General features: G+C 32.4%; 2 protein-coding genes, 1 long non-coding RNA gene and 1 pseudogene across 3 annotated transcripts in view; 1 reads left to right on the top strand and 3 right to left on the bottom strand.

Moving 5' to 3' along the window:
- LOC149893156 (uncharacterized) overlaps positions 1–18838 on the top strand; it is a 182088-nt gene that overhangs the window by 40679 nt on the left and 122571 nt on the right. The window lies entirely within an intron of this gene.
- Positions 6277–7355, bottom strand: LOC149893165 (uncharacterized). The gene is made up of 2 exons (XM_090068460.1): positions 7117–7355; positions 6277–7005 (listed from the first exon to the last, which is right to left on the bottom strand). Exons 1-2 carry the CDS (start codon positions 7295–7297, stop codon positions 6434–6436), a joined length of 753 nt encoding a protein of 250 aa, XP_089924586.1. The 5' UTR covers positions 7298–7355; the 3' UTR covers positions 6277–6433.
- LOC149893164 (uncharacterized) lies at positions 9113–13054 on the bottom strand (annotated as a pseudogene).
- On the bottom strand, positions 17722–18735 carry LOC149893163 (zinc finger BED domain-containing protein 4-like). The gene has a single exon (XM_090092562.1). The coding sequence runs from the start codon at positions 18733–18735 to the stop codon at positions 17722–17724; it is 1014 nt and encodes a 337-aa protein (XP_089948688.1).

Here is an 18838-nt window from a genome sequence, read left to right as displayed (position 1 = left end):
AAAATCCGCGATAAAATCTCGGTCAACTTTACAGGTGAATTAAAGCTTCAGGCGTGACATTTTTTGTTACTTTTGATTTTTTCTAATTACAAAAACGTATTTTAATAAAAAAATAGTTCATTAGTGAGATTTAATACTTTAGTATCATATATATTAAAGATTGAAAATACCTTTAAATTCTCCGTTTTCGAGGCTAGTGGAAAAACAGTTTTAAATGCACAATTTGTTTTTACGTAATGCGCTTGCGCATAATAAATGTCCTTTGCGAAACTACCGTGACAGCTTACCGCTATCCGAAATCCAACTCTGGATTTGTGTTGGTAAAACTATAATGTATCGCCATGTGTTTACCGAAGCTGGCATGCCGATTTATAAACGTATCCACAACGAAGCGTTTTGCCGTTTTTCAGCCAACGGCGAAAAGCCAACACAAAATCGAGATAACGGTCCATCATCGGTTAGCCAGCAGCGGCAATCCGCATTAGGCATCACAGTTGGCCAGCGGCGGCTTTACGCATCACGGTCCGCTGAAAGCATGTTTGCTGGGTAGATATTGTTAAAACATAACATACTTTTTGTTTTTTTTTCTATATTGAGAAGCTTTTTATTCCTACTAGTAGAAACAGCAACTGTTTGCAGCATTGGCACCACAATCATGTACTTGGCAGAGTGGATATACTAGGGTGTAAGTTTTAACCATATCACGAATTTTAAGCCAAAACATAAAACGAACAAATACAGGTAACAAACGGAATTTTATTCTGGTCAATTCATTTCAGCATGTATAAAGAACAAATTCTGATGCTACAATTTCTGTCATTCCACATAAATTCACATATGTTTACTGTTTAAGTCCACAACACATTGCAAAAGTTGAAGATAGTAATCAGGATGAGTTTGGTCCCTCTTGAATTGCTGTCGATAATTAGCAAAGTTGGAATGCAATGCCTCGGTTGTTTCTTCACTAAAGAGTCCAAAAGAACAGTGATTTCTCGAAATCAATTGAGGAACATGGAGGAAAAGAGCATAAGCTTTCGGTGTCCTAGTTCTTGGAAGATTTAAATGCCTCAATCTTCTGACTGTAATTGGCTTCCGAATGGTTTTCCAAAACAGGCTGATACAACAGCATGAAGTGTTTGAAGTGCACCAATGAACTTTGCCACTTCTTGAGCTTTGTCCATGGGTGCAAGAGACTCCAACAGAGCAAAATTTTCCAAAAGCTAATTGCATTCATTTTTGTTGAACTGACCCCCATGGTATGGTTGCATGCTAAGGTGCAACCCTGAAGGCCATTCTTTGGCACCTGGCCACACTTGAACCAAGCCCTAGAACATATGATTTACAACTCCCGACATGAGATGCAGTTCCATGGGTGGAATCAGATCAAGAATCAATTATGATTCATCTCCTGAAAGGATTGGTTGGTGAACAACTTTTTTGAACTCTCGGGCTTGTTTCACATTGCATCCTGTTAATTCAAAAGCTTTGAAGCACTTCTTGGTGGAGCCTATCGTTCAGAAGGCACCAAAATTGGCAAGATCTGTTGATGCAATTTGACACCAGCAGCAAGGGAGACTACTAAATTGTGCCTGGATTCCACAGATGATGTTGGCAATCTTTAGGTCATAAGAAACAATAAAAGGTACCTTGAAGAAGGCCAAGACTTTTGGACTTCTTCATGTGTATTTGCCTTTGATACATTCATTAGTTGCATTAAGTCCTTTTTTTTAATCTCAGGCTATTTAATAGTGTCATTACAACTGAAAAAGGTCTACCGACCAAGTCAGTGGTTCCTTCTCATTGGGTTAATTTAGCTAAATGTATTGATATAAATCAACATGAAGAAGGCCAAGACTTTTTTGATATTTTCATAAGTTTCTGGAACGTGAAGCCTTTATAAAAAATCAAAAGAAATTCTTAGGAAGAAAAAATTATGGCAACAGCTGTGATAAATCTTTAGAACCGCTTTTTGAAAATTGTGAAGGCTGAGTTTCAGCGCCATGACAATCTCATAGCAGCATACAATCAATCCCATGCGCAATGACAGTCAGCCGTAACCATGCACCTAGGACAGTCAGCACAGCCCTGGTATCAATAGAACAGTCTGGAAATTATGCGGACCTTGCAATCGCGATATGACAGAAATTTTAGCATCAGAATTTGTTCTTTATACATGCTGAAATGAATTGACCAGAATAAAATTCCGTGTGTTACCTGTATTTGTTCGTTTTATATTTTGGCTTAAAATTCATGATATGGTTAAAACTTACACCCTAGTATATCCACTCTGCCAAGTACATGATTGTGGTGCCAATGCTGCAAACAGTTGCTGTTTCTACTAGTAGGAATAAAAAGCTTCTCAATATAGAAAAAAAACAAAAAAGTATGTTATGTTTTGACAATATCTATATGGCGAAAATGAGAACTATGGACCAAAAACTTTGAATGTGAATATCTCGGTCGGACGGCCATTTTTGATTTTGAAATTTCTTGTGGTGAACCTTGTACCCATATACTATTTACCCTTAAAAGGGTTTCCAGGGGACATGAAGTTGGTATTAATTGTCATTTTTACAGGGTGTGTTATCCATTAGTTTTTGTCAAATAAAATTTAGTTTACATATACCCACCCAACAACAAGTTGTCTTAAAGACAAATTGAAGACGTCTTGAAATTGGTCTTAAAGATGTCTTGAACTGGTCTTTGATGAAACACAGTAAGTCGTCTTTACTAAAACGTCTTAAATTTGCATTAAGACATCAACAAGTCATTTCGTTTTAAAGTTGCCTTATTAAACACGTATTAATGACGGCTTAAAAAGAAGTGTGTGTGTATATATATATATATATATATATATATATATATATATATATATATATATATATATATATATATATATATATATATATATAAATTACCTTTCAGTCTCCTGCCAATACAGCATAAATATATATATTTATATTGTTAGAAGGAGACTGGAAGGTGGTAACAGAAAATAGAAAGGTGTGAATATTTATAAACTATCCAAATCCAATAACTGAAAAAAGAGACATGATTTATTATAGAAATACACTTCACAGCATCCACAAAAAAAATAGTACATGATTATAAAATTTTATTAAGATCTTCGTGATGCTGGTGCGTTTTTTAACACACCCTGAATAAATTTATGGACTGTCTTCTCCGATTCCTTTAGATGTCTTTTGGACATCCACTAAATAGAGAAAATTATTGAAGCAGTAATAGATCAAGAAAATCATTGTTTTTTTGGAAAGCAGCGTTAGAAAATACTAACCAATTATACATTTATAAAGAGGGGTTTCTTTAAAATTTCTCTATCCGCCTCTCTGTCTATCCATGTTGAAATTTATCATCAGCGAACAATGTATTTTCTAAATTCGATTAGTTTCTCAGAAATCTGTAAAATATGTGCTTGTAATAACCTAGCCATAGGGCCTTTACGGAAACAATTCAAAATTCTTTTGAATTATTAGTTGGTCTTTTGTATATAGTCAACGCAGAAATCCGGAAACATATTTAATACCAGTAGCTATAAGAGGAGACTTTATATTTCTGATGTTACTTATAAGACTGGCGACTAAAATCGTAATCTGTTCGCTTGCAAAATTCTTGTTCTTCATTAAACTATTTTAAACTTCATTACTACTCTTCCTTCCCAAGAACCTTTGATAATGCACCTTTCACAAGAATAATATCCAGTATGAGCAACAGTCCATTTTAAAAATGATCTTGCTGGAACATCACAGAGAAAAGTTCTAACTTTAACAGTGTGCGCAACTGATTTTCTTGTCTGACCGAATAATTTTAAACCACACAATTCTTTTCATTCTTCCGTAAATGGATATAAAGACGTAATTAAAAACACAATTAAGGAACGAATTAAAGCATGGACGTATAAGAATAGACGTGCAACTTATTACAGTTTAATCTTTAAGTATTAGTTTAAACTTTTATAGCATTTGTTCAATAAGACTGTTCATAATAAAGTAACTGCTTTACGTGTTGACAAATTACTAAACAAATTACACCAAGATAAAGGAAATTAGTTGTCGGCACGAGCAGATTTTAGCATTTTTCTAAGATGAACATTTGTAAATTTGGGAACTTTTTTCGTGTAAACAAAGTCTGTGAATGATAAAATAGACCTGTAAGGATAAATTTAAAATTACTAAAAAAAAAGTGTAGCTAAATATAAAAAAGCTTAAATATACCTTTTTATCAAGATCTGATTTGATTAAATTCCTTGGTCCTTCATTCGCCAGCTAAGTCCTTCATTTACTAGGCTATTTTATAATTCATTTGATAATTCAAAACCTTTTCAAAAATGATTCAAATTTATAATTATATTACAAAATGCGGCAGATATTTCATGTTTTCTTTTTTAATATTTCATATATTATTTCATTTATCATAAAAAGCACATAATAACCCATTATTTTTTGTCAAATAAAATTAAGGTTATATATAGCTGGTAAATCATATTATGTTAATATTAAATTCTTAGTTATTCTTGCGGTTTGCCATAAATTGGCTTTGCTAAATTCTTTAAAACTGTGACAAATTATTTTTACTTTCTTGTATTAATATTCATTTTATGTATTAAGGTAAGTTTCCACTCATCCGTTTTTGCTATGGGAAAGGGATGGGAAAATTAATTACTTGAGCATACGCAGTGATTAATTTTCAAAATTAAGGTGAGTTTCCACTCATCCTTTTTTGCTACGGGTAGGGAAAGGGATGGGAAAAAAAACGAATATGGACAGATCGGATGGGATATATTCATTTCCACTTGCACTGGTCAAACTTGCTTTACTTTAACTTTCACTTTTAAGTAATGATAGCTAAATAATAAAAATGGCGGTGTTATCGATTCTTAGCAGAAGAACTTTACATTTGTTATTACTGAATTATTTAAAAATCAAAAGAAGGCAAAAGTATAAAAAAAGTTTTTGGGTCAGAAAATTATTTAGAGAAAGAAAAACAAAAGGAGCATTCAATTTATTTATAAAAGATATGCAACTTTTCGATCACGAATTCTTTTTTAAGTTTTTTCGAATGACACCTACAAAGTATGAACATTTGTTAAGTCTAATTGCACCGGCGATTACAAAATCTTCCCTCAGACGCGAGACAATTGGAGCGAGTGAACGTTTAATGGTCACTTTGAGATATATTTTTGGAGGCACTTCACAAATAGACCTATCTGGTATGTTTCGAATAAGTCCGACTTCCATAGGAAGAATAATAAACGAAACCTCTACTGCTATATGGACTATTTTGTTGGCTATGGAATATATTAGCTATCCAAAAAACAAAAATGAATGGAGATCTATAGCAAACGAATTTGAGAAGAAATGGAACTTCTCCAATTGCATAGGGGCTATAGATGGGAAATATATAGTTATGCAAGCCCCTTCAAGATCAGGCTCGTTCTACTTTAATTATAAAAAATCTCACTCTATTGTTCTGATGGCTATTTGTAATGCAAACTATGAATTCACACTTGTTGATATTGGTGATACTGGTAGAAACAGTGATGGTGGTGTATTCAGAAATAGTAAAATGGGAATTGCTTTTGAATCAAAGTTATTAAATATCCCAGAACCTTATGAACCAATAGGCTCAAACGTAAAACTGCCATATGTTCTAATTGGAGATGAGGCATTTCCCCTCAAAAACTATTTAATGAAGCCATACCCTAAAGAAATATTATCTTTGAAGGAAAGAATATATAACTATAGATTGGCACGTGCACGCAGAACAATAGAAAATACTTTTGGTATTTTGGCAGCAAGATGCAGAATTTTTCGCAAACCAATTATTGCAAAAGAAAATATTGTAATTAACGTGACTAAAGCTGCCACTGCTCTGCATAACTACCTTATGCATGGTCGTCAGTTTGAACCATTAAATCAATATTGCCCTTCAAAATTTGTTGATTATGAAACACCATCTGGTTTGCAAGCTGGTGAATGGCGAAGTGATGTTTCTGATTACCAAGGAATAACACTTTTACAAAAACCATTAGGCTCAAATAACTATACTCGTGATGCAAAGGCAGTGAGGGAATCATTTCGAGACTTCTTTAATTCTCCCCAAGGACAGGTTCCATGGCAATATGATATGGTTACTCATACTCAAAACACATTTGATCAAAGATGAAATTCCTCTTCCTTTATATATATATATATATATATATATATATATATATATATATATATATATATATATATATATATATCTGTGTGTGTGTGTGTTATATATATGAATATATATAGTTTTTTTAGTTGCTTTATTTGTTTTTATTTTTGAAGTATTTTATTGTTTACCTTAAATGTATATATTGAATGTAAAAATAACTAACATCTTCGTATATGAAATATATTTTATTTGAAAATTAAATTTTACATTTTCATTCATTGTCACTTTCCATTTCAAGGAGGATTTCCATAACTTTTATTTTTGCTAATTTGTTTTTCTTTTTTGAAAGATTATGAAAAGAGCTTACTAAGCTTTTACAGAATAACTCATCTGGATCATTTTCATTTATTTTCATCAGTTTATTTTGCTCCACATCATTCATTATCGCTTTTTCAAGAGCAACTTGTAATGGGTCAATTTTCATTTTTCTTTTCATATGATTTGGCGATGAGATAATCATCTGAGGTGATGTAATTGAATTTATAACTGTTTCATTTTCTACTAAAGTCAAATTATCTCTTGAACTTGATGCTCTAATGGAATTGTCTATATTTTCAAGTCCTCTGTGTTCAACTAAATGTTGTGTTGCAAAAATATCGCATTTTATGTTTGAACTAGTCGATTTTACCCCAATGACATCTTTCAAAAACATTAATTCTGTGAAGAATTGGCATGATGGTAATTGTTCCCCACCAGCTCCAGACATGGTAGCCTTTTTTTGACGATTCAAGCATCTACGAAAATTTTCTCTCAATTTCGTCCATGCTGAAGTCAAAGTTTTTTCTACACACAAAAAGAAAAAAAAAAAAATAGGTTACGTTATGTAAAATAGGTTACGTCATTTTATTATTTAGAAATTTTTGTTTAAACTTACTTGGAAAAATAAATAGCTACCTTCTATTTTTAATAAAGTAGATATCTGCCTCCATGCTTCAACTTTTAAAGGTGTTTCCTTATATGCGCGAGTTGTTGTGTCCCATAAACATGGAAATTTTCTCACTTCTTCTATTAAATGAGCCTCCAAGTTTGTTGGAACATTTTGTATTCTTGAAAAATCCACATTTAGTTCATTCATTATTAAATTAAATTTATAATAATATCGTAAATCGGACAGTTCACTTCAAAGTTTAATATTTTAACATTTTATTCGGGTATTTATACAATTTAAAATAAGCAGTAAAACTAACAAAGTTGTAATTGTGAGTAACTAAATATCTTAATGATTTCCATTTTGCTTCATAGTAGGAAAGTAAAAATATACGCGTAAATAGCTTTAAGTAATTACATACATAGTTATAGGAAAATAAATGTTTTTGACAAAATTACGAAATTAAAGCTTTATGACAAAATTACGAAAATGGAAAAATTCTTGGAAACTTTTACACTTTTTTGTTTTTAATTTTCGAAAATTCTAGCAAGGTGATTGGCTGCTCGTTTCGCTATTTGCTTATTTACGGGAAAAAGTTGATTTGAGATTAACCTTTTCCCGAGACAGATATGATGGGAAAAACTAAGCTGCGGGAAAATCAAATTACAAACTGCGCATGCTCACGTGATTAATTTTCCCATCCCTTTCCCGTTCCCGTAGCTAAACGGATGAGTGGAAACTCACCTTAAGATTACAAACTGCGTACGCTCACGTGATTAATTTTCCCTTCCTTTTCCCTTTCCCGTAAAAAAAACGGATGAGTGAAAACTCACCTTAAGTTAGAGTATCCCGCCATCGTACTCGGCGGGAATCTCGTACGAGGTTTACGATGGCGATGCATCGGTTTATACGCAAAAGTGCGTATTTGGATTTTTTTCCATCGTAAAAATACGCGACCGATGGTCAAAATAAAGTACGGTAATTAATCGGAAAAACCTTTATACCTAGCCAACACGGATAGCTGGGTCCCATATGGGGTCTTGATGGGCCGATACATGGGAACCATGTAGAATAACTATGTAGGGCCCATGTTAAATTGGCCGCGGGCTCCAACTGGGTCCCATGTGGACTAACCACGGTTCGGCGAAAATTGTTAATCCTACTCTTTCATTGGATTTTTCTTTAAAAGATACTTCAATGATACTTTATTTACGCTTTTCAGTGCTAAGGTTACTTCATTTTAACTAAACATGACTTAGCATGTTGACGCGTAGACTAAGTAGTTAAATTTTAAGTGAATACATGACGTTAGTCAAGCAAATTGCGCATAAATCTAGATTTTAAAACAAGTTCGCGCCACTTTGGGTGAGACAGTTTGTTTGGTTTAAGAAAAAAAGCAAAGCTTTTGCATATCATCGAGAAACACAAAAAATATACATGGATGTTGTAAATGACTGTATTGAGAATAAAAAAAATTATTCAGCGATTGCCCGAAGCCCTTACTCGGTTGGCACGGTTACCGTCGCGGTCTCGACTTCCCAAAAGTCACTTTCCTACAGAATTGTTACTTTTCGTTGCATTTAGAACAGTTATATTAATTAATTCACTTTAATTGATGACAAAATGATAATCCCCTATAACTCCAGATTTAAATTTTGTGGATAAACCTTTCCATACCAGGACTGAAGATAACTTTTAAAACAGGAAAATTTTCAGCTTATATTTTCAGCACTCTTTTTTAATTCACACCCTAATAAACGTAGGATTTTCATAACAAAGAGAGTTAAATATACAAGAACCTTATCACTAATTACCTACTGCCTTCTCAAAGTCCTTTTTATTGACCTCAGCTGTTTTTTGGTTTCCTATAATTGCCTCTTAAATACAAAATGTAATAAAACTATTAACAAAATTAATAGTGCATGTAATTGATTTAGCATCCTTAAAAGTGTTTGTCTTTTTAATTCTGGAAAGTAAGGAAGAAAATAAGAAACTCACATAGAAAGATACCATGGTTATTACTCTAAAACTATTTAATTTATAATATTGATTGAAAATTCGAAATGAGAGAATCATTGGAGTGTTAATTAGATACTGTACACAGTATCAAAAAGTTGGGTGGACCCAAACCCTCTCTTACCACCACGACCAAAAACGTTAAATTTCATGGCTAAGTTGTTGCTTATCACAAAAGCCATCATCCGCTTTGTTGCTTCTTCAAGAGTATTGCCCCAATATCAGCAATAAAATTCACCTAAAAATAAGTTTAAAATTTTCTATGAAAGTAGAATCATAGTCCTGGTATCATTTTTTTAAATTAATTTAATCAAGTTCTCAGACAGAACACTTTGATTTATATTTCTCATTGTATATACTGTATTATCATATACATCTTATCATTTATACTTGCCCTCAGAGGTTTACATGAGCACACAGTATATATGATGGGACAACATGTCTTCTTAGAGGCTTTGTAGCATGTACAATAAACATAAACTAAAAATGGGAGAGAGATCTGTTTTATTTCAGGAAATTCACAAATGGTGGGTGGATAACTTATTTAGACAAAATCCATAGATTATGTTTAATACTACTTACCACACTATTCAAGAAATTGATGTCATCAAATTTTCCTTCCATTAATGTAAAATCTTCTTCTGTTAGCAAAGAAAAAATAGCTCCTTCTGGAAGTATTGCAACATTTTGAACTGGTTGTTGACTTCTAATCATGGTCATTTGTACACACTGAGTTTCTTTAACTTCTTCTAGCTATCTTAAGACTCTCCCCAAAAGGTTTTCAATTCTATTGAGCTGACCTAAAATATTTCTGTAAAACAAAAAAAAAAATTAAAACCTTTTTTAACAATAAATAGTATTCTTTAATGTATTACAGATTACGAGGTAAAAGACACCTCATTTAAAAAAACATAATTTTGATATGCATAACAAAAGACCATTTGCCAATCCTGCAGTTTAGCATTATAATGCCATCAAACATAATTCAATACATAAAATCGTTTTGTAAAGGAACAAAATCTGCCACAATATCAAGACCAATACCTACCAGTTGAATCATTGAGTAAATTTGAAGGTCTTGTAGTGAACAGGGTTTCAGAAGGACGATGAAGGTTGAAATTGGAAGGTGACTGAGAACTAATTAGTGAATATGTGAAACCAGAGAGGATGATGTTCATAGGGGATAACGAGGGATGAAGGACTTTGGAGGTGGTGGAACCACAATGTCATGATATTCAGACTCAGAGGCAGTAACTTAGGCCTGAAAAAGGATCAGAAAAAGACATATACTTAAAGAATTGCTGTTACTTCAAACAACTTAAAAAATCATCCTAAAAATAGCAAAAATACTTTTCTAGTAAAAAAAGTATGTGAGAATGATGAAGGATTCATCAAGCAACAGCTTTTATCTCTAAAGTTAAATCCTCCTCAGCTAGAGCAACATCAAGAGATATCTCAGCTGCAATGCGAAAATGCTCATCTACCCTAGAACGGATGTGACGCCGTTGACTTCGCTCGCTATATACTGAATGTATATTGCTAACCCTGGCCCAGATCAGCCCAAGTAGACCAGGTAAAAAATAGATGGGGCCCATGTCGGCTTGTTGGCTGGGTAGAAAATTTGAAAAAATAAAAACATCGAAATTCTTACGGGATTTCTCGACGTACGATGTAATTCGATGATTTATCACGAGATTTCACTGTAAATTAGTGAACGGAAACTTTCGGCTTCGGCCGAAATTTCGGCCGAAGTTTCGGCCGAAGCCGAAACCGAAATTTCTGCGTCAGCAATTTTTTACTTTTCCTGTTTCGGCCGAAATTTCGGTTCAAACCACAACCGAAATGAACCGAAACTTTTATAAGATTTTTTTTAAAAGTCTAGATAACTTTTTTTTAATTTAGAGTGGGATCATGACGATTTCCTAATTTTAATCGTTTGTTAGTAAATCAATTTTTAATTATAACAATTGTAGAAATTTTAATTGAAGTCACGTTACATAATTGATTCAAGTTACTATTCTCAAATCATTCTTTAAATAAGTTAACATTTAAGTTAAGTAACCAAAATCAATAATTTAATCAAAGTTTCTCAGTGCTAAATTTTACAAAGGAAAATAATCGAAAGAAAAGCTATTTGTGGAATCATTTTACCGTAACAGCCAGTGATTCCAAATACGCAACTTACAACATCTGCAATTTGAAAATATCTCGTGGATCCCACAATCCAAAACTTCAATCACTTAGCGGACTTTCATCACATTTAAGAAGTCGGCATCCACAGCTTACTCTAAAAAATCTCCTAACTGAAAAAGCAATACTCACAACTACCGACAATCCTGAAAATATACCAACTTCAGATCAGCTTGAGCCTCTTACAATTAAAAAAAGAACAATACCTTTATTTGACATCAGATCAAAACGCCAGAGGACTGAGATGCTGCAATTTACAATGCCTGGCTGGGTTGACAATATCTCAAAAATTGATTCAAATTCCGAAGAAGGTCTTAAGTTTCATAGATCTATATTTGAAATGATTATCCTCGACTTACAGCCTTGGTCAATTGTGAATAATCCGGGATTTTTACGCCATCATGCAGTTTTTACACCACACTTTGACATTGGAAGTGAGAAATACTACCGAAGCATGCTCAATCCAGCCTATGAAAAGATTAAGCTTGCAACGAAAGTTATCCTTAACGAAAAAAATGCTGAAACTATCTCCATCTCTCTGGACGCTTGGTCATCCTTTCATCATAAGTACTTGGGCATGATGGCACACTTCATTTCAGACAAATGGGAGCGGATCAAGTTCTGCCTGTCATGTTCCAAGTTTGATGAAAAACATACTGCTTCAAACATTTTTCAAAGACTTGAGAATGTTGTGAAAGAGTGGGAGCTAAAGGACAAGATCACATTCTGCTTAAGAGACAATGCTGCAAATATAAAAGCAGCTTTCAAAGAACCACAGTGTGTTTACAAGTCTGCTGGGTGTCTAAATCATTCACTTCAACTAGTGATTAAAAAAGAACTTTTTTCACTTCAGAGTGCTGTAAACTTGATAGAAAAATGTCGAGAGCTTTGCACTCATGCTTCTTTTTCAAATTCCTTCTTTGCTGAGCTTTACAAACAACAAGAGGTTCAAATGATTAATTTTGACAGGCTCGGACTCAAAAATGATGTTCCAACACGCTGGAATTCAACATATTACATGCTTGAAAGAATTCTGTACTTGAAATCAGTAATTGCTACCACGCTGCTAATCCGTCCTTCCAGCGGCATTGAGTTCACTGTACAGGATTGGAACCTGTGTGAAAAGCTGGTACACATCTTAGCGATTTTCGAAGAAGCCACCAAATTGCTCTCTGGAAAGGATGCTTGCATCAGTGCATGTATTCCGATTGTGACAACTATCCTGAAATCATTCGAAGTTCCCTCTGATGACAAAGAAGTGATTGGCATGAAAAATGCTTTAAAGAAAGCAATGGAGGCACGTTTTTTTGATTTAGAGACCATTGATCATTTTGCAATAGCAACACTTCTTGATCCCAGATACAAGCACCACTTCTTTAGATCCCAAGAAGCCTTTCAAGCTGCAAAAAAACAAGTTCTTTTGGAATTAGACAGTTCCATTTTGAGCCAAAATGAAACTACTCCTGTGATGAAAACTAAGTCTATTGAGAACACTGGGTTTTCTTCAATGATGCAAAATATAATTGCACAGTCACAAAATGCAAGGTCCAAAAATCCAACTTCCAAATTAGCAAAGGAAGTTTTAAACGAGTACTTAGAAAGCCCAACATCTTCATGCTGTTTAGAGTTTTGGAAAGAGTATGAAGAAAAAACAACATTAAAAGCAAAGTTTGGTTTGGCAAAAATGGCAAAGAGACTCCTTACACCTCCACCAACATCTACCGAAGTTGAAAGGTTGTTTTCAACTGCTGGAGACATTCTTTCAAATGAAAGAAACAGACTTTTGCCAGAAAACATGGAAAAAATTTTATTCTGTAGAGAAAATATTTCAATTGTTAACTTAAATTATTAAAATGTCTTGACATATTCTACTTTTTTTTTTGACATATTATAGTTTTTATCAAATTATGTTACATGGTGATTGCTTAGATATACGTAAAATAGTTTTTTTTTGCTTTAACTCGGTGATCATAAAAGGTTCAGGGATTTTTAAAATTTTTTTTCAAATTTCGGCTGTTTCGGTTTCGGCTTCGGCCGAAATTTCGGCCGAAATTTCAATTTCGGCTTCGGCTACGGCTTTACTGAACCGAAATTTCGGTACTTTCGGTTTCGGCTCAACTTTCGGTTTCGGTCGATCACTAACTGTAAATACTAGGGATGCGCCGAACGTTCAGCAAAACCGAACGTTCGGCTATTTTACCGAACATTCGGTTCGGCCGAACCTTAACAAAGGTTCGGCCTATCAAGGACGTTCAACGCATTGTTTTATAAAAAAGATATGCGTGTTACGCTATTGTTTAGATAACAAAAGCGAAACAGTAGGTGATAATTGCGAAACCGGGGAGTATTTTTATTTTTTTCGACGTCGGAAAAAGATGGTCTCGACTATCCAATAAAAATATTTTTGAAAGTATTTTACTGAGCATCGATACTTAAAATGAGTATGACAGAAAACTTTGCTACTAATCAAGATTATTATTTTTTGCTTGAAAGTATTGATAACCAAATTGAATTAGTTGTGGATGATTTTATTGAGATAGATCTTGAAGAGTTAGCGGAATTGTTATCAGAGGATTTTGAATTGGAGCTCATACCACCAGCAATTCCTACAGAGAAGCTGATTGCAGAAGAAACCAAAATGCTGAAAAAAACAGAAGAACGCTTAATAACTAAATTTACCTGTCTGAAATGTTACAATAAATATCTTAGAGAATCGAATTTTAAAAAGCATGAAAAGAAATGTTACATTGCCACTAAAGGTGTGCTTATACTCCCATGTTGTGGAGCTTAACGCCTAAACGGGTGCTAATTTATATTTGAAAATACTCCCAGATTATGAAAATATTGTAATAACTCTTAATTTTGATTTTAGAAATTATTCAAAACTGTAAATTGTTGCAATGTACTATTGAACTTCCATATAGAAGAATGCAAGTTGTCTTTATTACATTTTTTACATATACTGGTGTAAGAAAATGTACACAGTTAAAAAAATGGCTAGTTAAAGGTAATAGATGATTGACATTTCTCTTTAACCTGGGTTCCATTACAGCCAAGTTATATGGTAGATGGTACTAAAATCACAACAGACTTCTAAACATATTAATGAACAACCTTTATGTCTAATAACTTTAAAGTTTTCAGCTGTATTGCCTTCTCACGTTTCAATTATTCCAACATCCTCATTTGATGTGCTTCGGAAATTTTTAAAATCAGAAAATTTATTTCTGATTACAAAAAAAGATACTGGAAGTCATTATTACATTTACAGATGTTTATGTATAAAATGTTGGAGAATATAATATTAGCAGATTGAAGATTTAGTTGATCTGGAAGAGATTTGTTAATATTAACGGATAATGGCACTTCACGATTTAAAACAATTAGTCTCCACATGCCATTTGATTGGCGATAACTATTGATTTTAACTATTACAAAATAATTTTTATTATTTTCATTGTAACAGTCAAAACCATGCTTTGATACAAATGCTTTTAACTGTTGATGAATACTTATCGCATGTACTTTTTTATTTCTTCCAACTCTTGTAAGTGTGTTACATACATAACAGGTTTTTGCGTGTTCAGAAAAAGTGAAGAATTTATCATTCCTCTCAACTTCAAAGCCTTTTTTTGTTTTTAAATCTAACCTGTATAAGACCATATAACATGATTTGCATAAATATTCAAGATGAACTTTTTGATAGTCTGAGGTTGTATCCAGCTTGTAAAAGCTAAGAATTGCTTGTTTATAGATAACAAAAGGTTTTATTTGATAGTGACTATCCTGCTTTATTATGCACCCACACTTTCTACATAAATGTTTTAAATATTCCTCATGAAGACTCATTATTTATCCTGTAATGAGATAATATATATGAACATAAGATTACTACTTTTGATATAATATTTAGAGAAGGTTAAAAATAAGGCTATGCATCACTTGTAGAAGGCTCAAGAATATGCAACTAAAAGTATGGTCTTATCATTTTTACTACTTCTGTTATTACTATTAGTAACAACAGTAATAATTAAAAAAATAAGATCATTATAACTTAAAGTAGCTCTACATGACAGTTTAAAACTACTCAAACAAAAATGCTCATTAAAAATACATACTTTATATATCTTTCCAACTCCTGAAACGAATAGTATTTTATAAACTTTAAGATGCTTTTAGTTACAATACCTTTAGACAAAATGCAGTTTAGGTATCGAAAGTAAGAAATTTTTTAACTAGGTCGTTCACAAAAAAAAAAAATAACAAATTCAAGAGAAAAAAAAAAGCGAGGCAAATAAGTTCGACATTTCCGACAAAAATAAGAAATACTCTCTGATTTGAACCTTAAAGTGGGAAGCATAATCTGAGAGTGGGGTGAAAAGAACACTAAAAATATCTTTTTCGACCTTTAAACTATATCATAGCAGCTTCAATTTAACAAGGAAAATTTGTTTCACTTTACTCTATCCATTCTAGTAAACCAAGTATAGCCTTTTTGCAAATGCCTAGTTTTAGACATCAAAGTTTAAACACAGCTAAATTTTTATTAAGCAAAGTTCATAGCTCAAATCAACCTTTTTCAGATTTGTGAACTATTTTTGATTAATTTTTTTGTCTTTTATAACCATAAGCTTCAGTAAATGCATAATTATAATGGATTTACTGAGGGAGGTTTTTTGACGGAAATTTGACGGGTAGAAGTCTGAGTATCTGTATCATGAATTTAGAAAATTGACGGTAACACGCAGTTTTTGGCTAATTGGCGGCACCTTTGATCTATAACAACGCGTTGAACGTCCATCTATTAATACGTCCTTGGGCCAATAATGCTAATTTGGAAATCATCATACATTTACCTAAATATAAATAAAATTTAACTCATTCGTACCATAGCTACAGTTTAAATGGATAGAGTTTTTATTAAAAAATGCGTACCATGCGTACCAAAAAAATGCGTACTAAATTGAACATAGAAGGACATAAGATTTTATAAATGTATTTCAAGACAGTTTTAGTTTAAATTTTATTATGTATTTTCAATACAGAATAAATTTAATCGGACCAAATGGAATAACAGATTTACCAAAACTATTACTTGACTAAAATAAGTGTAAAACAAATACCCCTACATCAATTGGGTATTGTTTTAGTTCATCACAAAAATCTAATATTATAAAATCACCATTTGTTAATCTTAAAATAAGAAATTGGAATTTAAACGAAAAAGATATTTTATTGAACTTAAGTTTGTTAAACATGATGCCTATTGTTGCTGGGTAAAATAAATTAATTTCTCTACAGAGAAATTCTTACAAGCTTGCTACTCAACTGATAAAAAATATTTGAAAGAAACAAACTTAGGGAAACACATTATTATGGAGTTCCATAATAATGCTCCAATTAAGTATTTTGTTATTAATGTATAATTTTATTATGTAATAGTAATGAAAATCACAAATCAATAATTTTAGAAAAATAAAATGTCAAAAACATGAAAATTAATTATCACTTGTTGCTCTCAAGTTATAATGTATAAACATTAATTTTTCACCATTTTCTGGTGATAGTCTGTTTCTACTTGGTTCATAAATGTTGCCACCTGTACTAAAAAGTCTTTCACTTTCAACAGAAGAAGGTGGTGCTGAAAGAAACCTTTGGGCTATTTTCTTTAAATTTTTTAAAGAGTTTCCACAATTTTTCTACCATAAAAGAGGACTTTCTTTTTCCATAACAAGAGGGAGTTTTAAATACTCTTCAATCTCCATGTTGATCATTTGCACATTAGAGAGTGATCTTTTAAACCTTTTGCTATCTTTAGTAATTGAAAAATTGGAATCACATTCATTTATAGTTGTCAGTTTGGAAACTAGCCGAAAACATTCAATAAATTTTGGATACACTGGTTTCACAAACACTTCATTTGTGTCACCTAATGCGCGTCCTTCACAATCCAAATCAGAGGATTCAAGTTCTAAATTATGTTGCTGTATTTCTTGCATCTGCTCATTTAGCCAATTTTTTATTACATTCTCATCTTCCTTTTGATACATTAATTTATATCTAGGGTCAAAAAAGGTGGAAAGACATAAATACTTATCATGTAAAAATGTACTCAGTCTTTTGTCTACTGACTCTTTCAATTGTTCAACTAAAGTATTTATACTTAAAAAAGCCTCACAAACTAATGCTTGATTAAAAAATACTTTAAGAGCCATAATCGAAGGAATAACATCTGATAAAAATGCTTCACGTTTGCTGAGATTAACGGTTAAAGTTTTAAATGGTTCTAAAATATGAAAAACTTTATCTAATAAGCTCCATTGGTACAAATTTAATTTTGATTGGGTAGCATGATCATCTGTATAAGTTGCCAAAGGAACTCGTTGATCAAGCATCCTTTCAATCATATTGTAGGAACTATTCCATCATGTAGCAACATCTTGTATTAACCTATGCTTATTTGTACCAAGTTGTTCCTGAATTGCTACTAATTTTGCTGCTGCTGTTGGTGAATGGTGAAAATGTGTTGCCAGACGTCTGCAACAAACTAAAATTTCTTTCACAGATTTTTGCGACAAAATTGAGTCATGTATACATAACTGTATTGTATGTATAAAACATGGCATTGACTTAAAACCACTGTCTCTAACACCAGCTACCATATTGGCAGCATTATCTCGTAAAACAATGTGAATTTTTTTGTGTGGAATTTCAAAACTTAGCAAACCTTTATGTAAATACTCACTTATATTTTTTCCTGTGTGACTTTCTGGAAAATGCATAACTCTGAGTACTGCTCTCTGTTGGGAAAATTCATTATTGACCCAGTGTGCTATCATGCTTATGAACGCAACATTTGAACTATTTGCTGTCCAAATATCAGTTGTAAGGGAGATATAACTGGCAGCAGATATATTACTCTTGATTGAATTAAACAGATTACCATATATTTGTGGAACAATATTTTCACTAAAGTAACTCCTACTGGGTATTTGGTAATTAGGGCATATCTCTTCAATTAGTTTTCTAAAACCAAGATCTTCTACAATTGTGTATGGTTGAATATCCAACACCATCATTTCTCCAATGCAATTGTGAATCTTGATTGCTCTATGGTCATTAATATCCCACAACCTTTTTTTATTAATACTCTCTACTAATGTTAATTGTTTTTTTATTTCTGGATCACTTGATGTAGAAACAGTTGATGTTTCAATAAATTTTTTTTTATCAGACTCTTTTTCAGCCAATAAATACTCTACAAGGTGCTTTTTTTTTAAATGGCGCCTAATTGCACTAGTGGTAAATGTTTTTGGACAATTCCCACCTCTGGAGATTATTGCTTTGCATAGTAGGCAGATACAAAAACGAATGTCTCTCTTAGAAACTTCAAAATATTTCCACACAGTACTTTTAAAAGACATTTTTTCAGAAGACATTGTTTTATACTTTTACAAGATTAAAATGTTATTACTAAATTATAAAAAAGAAGTTTAACCAAAAAAAAAGCATTTTAAATTTAAACTGTGTAAATATATCTTA

Source organism: Hydra viridissima, unplaced genomic scaffold, assembly GCF_058129835.1.
Source record: "Hydra viridissima isolate aposymbiotic clone 2 unplaced genomic scaffold, HvirCarnegie_v1 scaffold_1, whole genome shotgun sequence".
Classification (NCBI taxonomy): domain Eukaryota; kingdom Metazoa; phylum Cnidaria; class Hydrozoa; order Anthoathecata; family Hydridae; genus Hydra; species Hydra viridissima.
This window is presented reverse-complemented; position numbering and strand designations above follow the sequence as displayed.

Excerpts from the sequence above, each read along its gene's own strand:
- LOC149893165 (XM_090068460.1), bottom strand. The coding sequence starts at position 7,297 with ATGAATGAACTAAATGTGGATTTTTCAAGAATACAAAATGTTCCAACA. Across the intron at positions 7,006-7,116 it reads TACTTTATTAAAAATAGAAG|AAAAAACTTTGACTTCAGCA; the intron begins GTAGCTATTTAT and ends TTTTGTGTGTAG.
- LOC149893163 (XM_090092562.1), bottom strand. The coding sequence starts at position 18,735 with ATGTCTTCTGAAAAAATGTCTTTTAAAAGTACTGTGTGGAAATATTTT.